This window comes from Convolutriloba macropyga, chromosome 12 (assembly GCF_964194025.1).
Source record: "Convolutriloba macropyga chromosome 12, txConMacr16.3, whole genome shotgun sequence".
In the NCBI taxonomy this organism is placed as follows: domain Eukaryota; kingdom Metazoa; phylum Xenacoelomorpha; order Acoela; family Convolutidae; genus Convolutriloba; species Convolutriloba macropyga.
The window spans coordinates 41914422-41923358 of NC_134479.1; the positions used below are offsets into that span (position 1 = coordinate 41914422).

At 39.2% G+C, this 8937-nt stretch overlaps 1 protein-coding gene across 2 annotated transcripts; it reads right to left on the reverse strand.

Moving 5' to 3' along the window:
• Positions 1–517: 517 nt before the first annotated feature.
• LOC142350257 (group XIIA secretory phospholipase A2-like) lies at positions 518–8421 on the reverse strand. 2 transcript variants are annotated; one of them, XM_075402034.1, is made up of 2 exons: positions 8152–8421; positions 518–1625 (listed from the first exon to the last, which is right to left on the reverse strand). In XM_075402034.1, the coding sequence occupies exons 1-2, from the start codon at positions 8336–8338 to the stop codon at positions 1375–1377; spliced, it is 438 nt and encodes a 145-aa protein (XP_075258149.1). In that variant the 5' UTR covers positions 8339–8421; the 3' UTR covers positions 518–1374. The 2 variants fall into 2 exon arrangements, with proteins under 2 accessions (XP_075258149.1, XP_075258148.1); XM_075402033.1 differs by lacking the exon at positions 8152–8421 and adding an exon at positions 4903–5157.
• Between the last annotated feature and the right edge of the window lie 516 nt (positions 8422–8937).

Genomic DNA, 8937 nt, shown 5'->3' on the forward strand with positions numbered 1-8937 from the left:
TTTAGCGGCAAAAAAAACAATCGAGAACAATTAAAAGCGATCTTTTTCTAAAATTATCGGTCAAAAAGCTCAAAACGGTCATTTTTTGCAACATTTTGACCGTTTTTGATTGGTCGGGTCAACTGGGGCTTCAGTTATCTTAGTTTGTTATATTTTTGTTTCAATATTTTGATCTTAACCGATTTGTGCCAACTGTGTTATAAGTTGTTTGTCGTGAGTTGCCCGATTTCGAGGGTAGTACCAAGTCAAGTCGTCTTATTAAACTGCTGTTTTTGACAATGTTATTTAGAGCACTTTTTGGTTTCGATGCATTCAGTAAAGTTCTTAGACTTGCTAGAGCTAAAAAAATTGTTTGCTCATTCCCTTCTTCAAATGGTTTAACCCTAATTTATTTTGTACTTTATTTCGCTGATTCTGCAATTTATGTGGACTAAGACACTTATGTTCTCCTGATATCATCTAGGAATGCCAGGATTCGACAGGAGGTTATCAGCATGAAGTCTATCTATAAAACAGGCGTCTGTCAAAGATTAATTGCTAAAGACTATTTCAGTCAAGTATGATACTCAAACTCAAGAACTCAAAATCTTAGTTACAACATTATCACACATTACTTTTTTGCACTCTTTTACGTGTACACAGAAATACAACTTAATGACTAAATGGTAACTGTATGTGACGTGCAGGTGTGTGGAGTGGTGTTGTTGGTGCTGGTATGTGTGGTGTGACAAAATTTGCATGTGTGGTGTGTGCGTGTCAGTCTGTAGGTGTAGTGTATGCATGTGTTGTGTGTAGGAGTAGTTCCAATTATAGCCCCCCCCCCAACATAGTTGTCAGATAACCTATAGCCCCCAATCCTGGTAATTATACCATAATAGGGGGGCTATATGGGAAAGACACCTATGTGGTTTGTCAGTGTGTATGTGTCTGGTGGGGGGGGGGGGGGGGGTGCATGTTAGGTTGCATATGTGCGAGTGAGAGAGAATGTGTGTGTGTGTGTGTGTGTGTGTGTGTGGTGTGTGGTGTGTGTGGTGTGTGTGGTGTGTGTGTGTGTGTGTGTGTGCGTGTGCGTGTGCGTGTGCGTGTGCGTGTGCGTGTGCGTGTGTGTGTGTGTGTGTGTGTGTGTGTGTGTGTGTGTGTGTGTGTGTGTGTGTGTGTGTGTGTGTGTGTGTGTGTGTGTGTGTGTGTGTGTGTGTGTGTGTGTGTACTGATGCAATGCAAGTGTGCATGTCTTTGGGGGTTGGGGGACTTGAGGCCTTCATGTTTTTAAAGAAATGATCTGCTTTGTCACGTAAGCCTGGGGGATTATTTTAGGGGAAACTGGTGTCCCATTTTCTTATCGTTTTTTTCATTGTTTATGATAGCTCATAATTATTACAGCTTTTCAAGTTTAAATGCTCGCTCATAATCTCCATCTTCATAATCGCCGTCTTCTGACACACATTCGCAGAATTCTTTCTTCTGATCCGTAAACACAGAACAGCCGAATGACTTAGTAAAGAACTTGAAACTGTTGTCAACTCCCTTCAGACACTCCCCAAACTCCCTCTCGCATTCGTCATGCGTAGAGGTGCATGTTGAGTAGCAGATGTCGTGCTGGTCGCAACACTTTTCCGTTTCTGGGCCTAAATGATAAATAATATCTGGCATTCTTCTCTTTTAACTTTCTTCAGAATCTAAAAGGTTCGACTTGTGAAATTTTTTCAGTGAATTCCCGGGTTGATCTTTCCCTGTAATCCTACAAGGATTATATATGATGTCATACAAACCATAACGTATTTACTAGTACGATCCTTGTATGGAACCTAAGAAATCATATATGATCCTTGCATGAAATCAAGGAAACCATTTAAAATCCTAGTGTGACTTTTAAGAAAAAAAAACAGAAGAAATTATCAGGAGCACTCAAAAACCACGATAAATGATTGATGAAAGTTGTATGAAATCATATATGGTCCTTGTATGATTACCAGGAAATCATATACGATCCTTGTATGATTACAAGGAAATCATGTATGATTTCCTTGTAACCATACAAGGACCATATATGATCCTTGTACGATTACCAGGAAATCATATATCGTTTCCTTGTAACCATACAAGGACCATATATGATCCTCGTACGATTGCCAGAAAATCATATATGATTTCACGATAATCAAAAAGACTCAATATGGTTTCTCAGTAATCGTGCAAGGATTATTGATAGTCTCTGCTAGGATTGCCAGGAAATAAAATGGCTTCAGAAATACAGCTTAATTTTGGCAGCTAGAAGACTTCATCAACAAGGCAAAATGCTCTTTTGTTGAATTTGATTCAATACTGCGGGGGCTATAGGAAACACTCAAAGTTGTCAACTTACGAGAAACATTTAAAAAAAATTGCAATAATAGATTGCCAGGAAAAATAGAACTCAAGATCTCGTCGTTTGGTTGACTCTGGTGTAATTTTTACTAATTGAGCGTTATTGCTGCTACTATTTGAGTAGTTTACAACTAACTTGCATTTTTGTATGAAACTTGCGTGATTACCGGGAAACCATACAAATCATATACCGCCTTGTATGATTACCGGGAAAAATGAAATTCAAGAACTCATCATTGGGTGACTTTGGTGTATTTTTTACTGATTGAGCGTTCTAACTGTTACAACCTGAGTGGTTTACAACTATTTTGACTTTTTGTATGAAACTTGTATGATTACGGCGAAATCATACAAATCATATATGACCTTGAATAATTACCGGGGATCATATATGACCTTGTATGAAATCAAGGAAAGTTGTATGATGGGCAACCCGGGTTATGCCCCACCCTCCCTCAACCCCCGCCCTGTCCTGTTTAGATGCTAATTGTTTGCACCCCCATGCAATTCGGATACATTATTTCATAATGATTTACAGTGACGGCACATGACTGGTCAGACTTGAGGTGGCAGATATGATTTGACATCTTATTGTCTTGGTGGTTGATGTTTTTAAAGAAATGATCTGCTTTGTCACGTAAGCCTGGGGATTATTTTAGGGGAAACTGATGTCCCATTTTCTTATCGTTTTTTCCATTGTTTATGATAGCTCATAATTATTACAGCTTTTCAAGTTTAAATGCTCGCTCATAATCTCCATCTTCATAATCGCCGTCTTCTGACACACATTCGCAGAATTCTTTCTTCTGATCCGTAAACACAGAACAGCCGAATGACTTAGTAAAGAACTTGAAACTGTTGTCAACTCCCTTCAGACACTCCCCAAACTCCCTCTCGCATTCGTCATCCGTAGAGGTGCAGGTTGAGTAGCAGATGTCGTGCTGGTCGCAACACTTCCGTTTCCGGGCCTAAATGATAAATAATATCTGGCACTCTTCTCTTTTAACTTTCTTCAGAATCTAAAAGGTTCGACTTGTGAACTTTTTTCAGTGAATTCCCGGGTTGATCTTTCCCGGTAATCCTACAAGGATTATATATGATGTCACACAAACCATAACGTATTTACTAGTACGATCCTTGTATGGAACCTAAGAAATCATATATGATCCTTGCATGAAATCAAGGAAATCATTTAAAATCCTAGTGTGACTTTTAAGAAAAAAAAACAGAAGAAATTATCAGGAGCACTCAAAAACCACGATAAATGATTGATGAAAGTTGTATGAAATCATATATGATCCTTGTACGATTACCAGGAAATCATATATCGTTTCCTTGTAACCATACAAGGACCATATATGATCCTCGTACGATTGCCAGAAAATCATATATAATTTCACGATAATCAAAAAGACTCAATATGGTTTCTTAGTAATCGTGCAAGGATTATTGATAGTCTCTGCTAGGATTGCCAGGAAATAAAATGGCTTCAGAAATACAGCTTAATTTTGGCAGCTAGAAGACTTCATCAACAAGGAAAAATGCTCTTTTGTTGAATTTGATTCAATACTGCGGGGGCTATAGGAAACACTCAAAGTTGTCAACTTACGAGAAACATTTAAAAAAATTGCAATAATAGATTGCCAGGAAAAATAAAACTCAAGATCTCGTCGTTTGGTTGACTCTGGTGTAATTTTTACTAATTGAGCGTTATTGCTGCTACTATTTGAGTAGTTTACAACTAACTTGCATTTTTGTATGAAACTTGCGTGATTACCGGGAAACCATACAAATCATATACCACCTTGTATGATTACCGGGAAACATGAAACTCAAGAACTCATCATTGGGTGACTTTGGTGTATTTTTTACTGATTGAGCGTTCTAACTGTTACAACCTGAGTGGTTTACAACTATTTTGATTTTTTGTATGAAACTTGTATGATTACGGCGAAATCATACAAATCATATATGACCTTGAATAATTACCGGGGATCATATATGACCTTGTATGAAATCAAGGAAAGTTGTATGATGGGCAACCCGGGTTATGCCCCACCCTCCCTCAACCCCCGCCCTGTCCTGTTTAGATGCTAATTGTTTGCACCCCCATGCAATTCGGATACATTATTTCATAATGATTTACAGTGACGGCACATGACTGGTCAGACTTGAGGTGGCAGAGATATGATTTGACATTTTATTGTCTTGGTGGTGGTGGTGGTGGTGGTTGTCGGGGGGGGGGGGAGCGCTAAATATACGGTCTGGATCATATTTTTGTTGCGCGAGTTCGAGTCATGATCCCACTAGTTCAAATCAAGAGCCCGCTACGCCAAACAATAAGTCCGGAAAGACGCGTCCGGACCCCCCCCAGCTTGTCAGACAACCTATAGCCCCCCAATCATAATAAATATACCAAAATGGGGGGGGGGTTTAATTTCACGTGGGGGGGGGGGGCTATAATGGGAGAGCCGAGTTTTAAACCGGTAATTCTAGCGTCAGGTAAGAAAAAGTTTCTTCTATATAAATCTATCTAACCTGTGAATTGACTAATAAAAGAATTAAGCCAATCAGGAAACTTCTGTGGTCCACATCCGTTCGTAACTATCTCTTTTTCCTGATTTTGTACCGCAATCTCTCCGTCCCCGCACACTGTGGGATGACATCCAGAGAAAGCCATATCGAAGGCCAGGGAAAAAAGGAATACTCGTAAATTCAGCTCCATATTTTGAACTCACTGCGCTCTCAGATTTTTATTTACTTGTTTTTTGCGCGAAGCAATTGACTCTCGATTTCTTTTCACAATGATGAAATTGCAAATTTGACTTTAGAACATTTACCGCCTTATCCATTAGAAGGAAATCACGGTCGTTTTGACGGGTGCATAGAAATAAGAATGAGAGTCATGGTGGCTGTAGATAGCCAAAAATGAATCAGAAAATATTTGAGTTTTTGGACCGCTAAAAAAACGGATCTGTTCTGTTTTGCACACCCCCTCCCACAGTGGGCTTATATTAGTGGGCTTATATCTTTTACTTCCCCAGGCGCATATGCTATTTTTTTTGTATTTTTTGCATAGTAACGTGCTATATAACAACTTGTAAATTGAACTGGGGGTGTAAAAAACATTGAGGGGGGGGGGGGTGCTTGGTGAAATAGAGTGGATAAAAAAACAGTTATTGTGCTAAAAAGAGCCGATTGTCGGTGATTGGATCTATTCTGCCCCCATCTCCCGAAAACATTTTTTTATCATTGGACAAGGAGACCATTCTTGTTTTGAAATCACTTATGGGTAAAAAAGAAATAGAAAACACATCCAGGAGGCTTCGGAGGCCACTATACATTAACGTGAACTTGCATTTTTGTATAAAACTTGCGTGATTACCGGGAAACCATACAAATCATATACCACCTTGTATGATTACCGGGAAAAATGAAATTCAAGAACTCATCATTGGGTGACTTTGGTGTAGTTTTTACTGATTGAGCGTTCTAACTGTTACAACCTGAGTGGTTTACAACTATTTTGATTTTTTGTATGAAACTTGTATGATTACGGCGAAATCATACAAATCATATATGACCTTGAATGATTACCGGGGATCATATATGACCTTGTATGAAATCAAGGAAAGCTGTATGATGGGCAACCCGGGTTATGCCCCACCCTCCCTCAACCCCCGCCCTGTCTTGTTTAGATGCTTATTGTTTGCACCCCCATGCAATTCGGATACATTATTTCATAATGATTTACAGTGACGGCACATGACTGGTCAGACTTGAGGTGGCAGATATGATTTGACATTTTATTGTCTTGGTGGTTGATGTTTTTAAAGAAATGATCTGCTTTGTCACGTAAGCCTGGGGATTATTTTAGGGGAAACTGATGTCCCATTTTCTTAACGTTTTTTCCATTGTTTATGATAGCTCATAATTATTACAGCTTTTCAAGTTTAAATGCTCGCTCATAATCTCCATCTTCATAATCGCCGTCTTCTGACACACATTCGCAGAATTCTTTCTTCTGATCCGTAAACACAGAACAGCCGAATGACTTAGTAAAGAACTTGAAACTGTTGTCAACTCCCTTCAGACACTCCCCAAACTCCCTCTCGCATTCGTCATCCGTAGAGGTGCAGGTTGAGTAGCAGATGTCGTGCTGGTCGCAACACTTCCGTTTCCGGGCCTAAATGATAAATAATATCTGGCACTCTTCTCTTTTAACTTTCTTCAGAATCTAAAAGGTTCGACTTGTGAACTTTTTTCAGTGAATTCCCGGGTTGATCTTTCCCGGTAATCCTACAAGGATTATATATGATGTCACACAAACCATAACGTATTTACTAGTACGATCCTTGTATGGAACCTAAGAAATCATATATGATCCTTGCATGAAATCAAGGAAATCATTTAAAATCCTAGTGTGACTTTTAAGAAAAAAAAAACAGAAGAAATTATCAGGAGCACTCAAAAACCACGATAAATGATTGATGAAAGTTGTATGAAATCATATATGATCCTTGTACGATTACCAGGAAATCATATATCGTTTCCTTGTAACCATACAAGGACCATATATGATCCTCGTACGATTGCCAGAAAATCATATATGATTTCACGATAATCAAAAATACTCAATATGGTTTCTTAGTAATCGTGCAAGGATTATTGATAGTCTCTGCTAGGATTGCCAGGAAATAAAATGGCTTCAGAAATACAGCTTAATTTTGGCAGCTAGAAGACTTCATCAACAAGGAAAAATGCTCTTTTGTTGAATTTGATTCAATACTGCGGGGGCTATAGGAAACACTCAAAGTTGTCAACTTACGAGAAACATTTAAAAAAATTGCAATAATAGATTGCCAGGAAAAATAAAACTCAAGATCTCGTCGTTTGGTTGACTCTGGTGTAATTTTTACTAATTGAGCGTTATTGCTGCTACTATTTGAGTAGTTTACAACTAACTTGCATTTTTGTATGAAACTTGCGTGATTACCGGGAAACCATACAAATCATATACCACCTTGTATGATTACCGGGAAACATGAAACTCAAGAACTCATCATTGGGTGACTTTGGTGTATTTTTTACTGATTGAGCGTTCTAATTGTTACAACCTGAGTGGTTTACAACTATTTTGATTTTTTGTATGAAACTTGTATGATTACGGCGAAATCATACAAATCATATATGACCTTGAATGATTACCGGGGATCATATATGACCTTGTATGAAATCAAGGAAAGTTGTATGATGGGCAACCCGGGTTATGCCCCACCCTCCCTCAACCCCCGCCCTGTCCTGTTTAGATGCTTATTGTTTGCACCCCCATGCAATTCGGATACATTATTTCATAATGATTTACAGTGACGGCACATGACTGGTCAGACTTGAGGTGGCAGAGATATGATTTGATATTTTATTGTCTTGGTGGTGGTGGTGGTGGTGGTGGTGGTGGTGGTGGCGGTGGTGGTGGTTGTCGGGGGGGGGGGGGGGAGCGCTAAATATACGGTCTGGATCATATTTTTGTTGAGCGAGTTCGAGTCATGATCCCACTAGTTCAAATCAAGAGCCCGCTACGCCAAACAATAAGTCCGGAAAGACGCGTCCGGACCCCCCCCCAGCTTGTCAGACAACCTATAGCCCCCCAATCATAATAAATATACCAAAATGGGGGGAGGGTACAATTTCACGTGGGGGGGGGGGCTAAAATGGGAGAGCCGAGTTTTAAACCGGTAATTCTAGCGTCAGGTAAGAAAAAGTTTCTTCTATATAAATCTATCTAACCTGTGAATTGACTAATAAAAGAATTAATCCAATCAGGAAACTTCTGTGGTCCACATCCGTTCGTAACTATCTCTTTTTCCTGATTTTGTACCGCAATCTCTCCGTCCCCGCACACTGTGGGATGACATCCAGAGAAAGCCATATCGAAGGCCAGGGAAAAAAGGAATACTTGTAAATTCAGCTCCATATTTTGAACTCACTGCGCTCTCAGATTTTAATTTACTTGTTTTTTGCGCGAAGCAATTGACTCTCGATTTCTTTTCACAATGATGAAATTGCAAATTTGACTTTAGAACATTTACCGCCTTATCCATTAGAAGGAAATCACGGTCGTTTTGACGGGTGCATAGAAATAAGAATGAGAGTCATGGTGGCTGTAGATAGCCAAAAATGAATCAGAAAATATTTTAGTTTTTGGACCGCTAAAAAAATGGATCTGTTCTGTTTTGCACACCCCCTCCCACAGTGGGCTTATATTAGTGGGCTTATATCTTTTACTTCCCCAGGCGCACATGCTATTTTTTTGTATTTTTTTGCATAGTAACGTGCTATATAACAACTTGTAAATTGAACTGGGGGTGTAAAAAACATTGAGGGGGGGGGGTGCTTGGTGAAATAGAGTGGATAAAAAAAACACTTATTGTGCTAAAAAGAGCCGATTGTCGGTGATTGGATCTATTCTGCCCCTATCTCCCGAAAACAATTTTTTAACATTGGACAAGGAGACCATTCTTGATTTGAAATCACTTATGGGTAAAAAAGAAATAGAAAACACAGCCAGGAGGC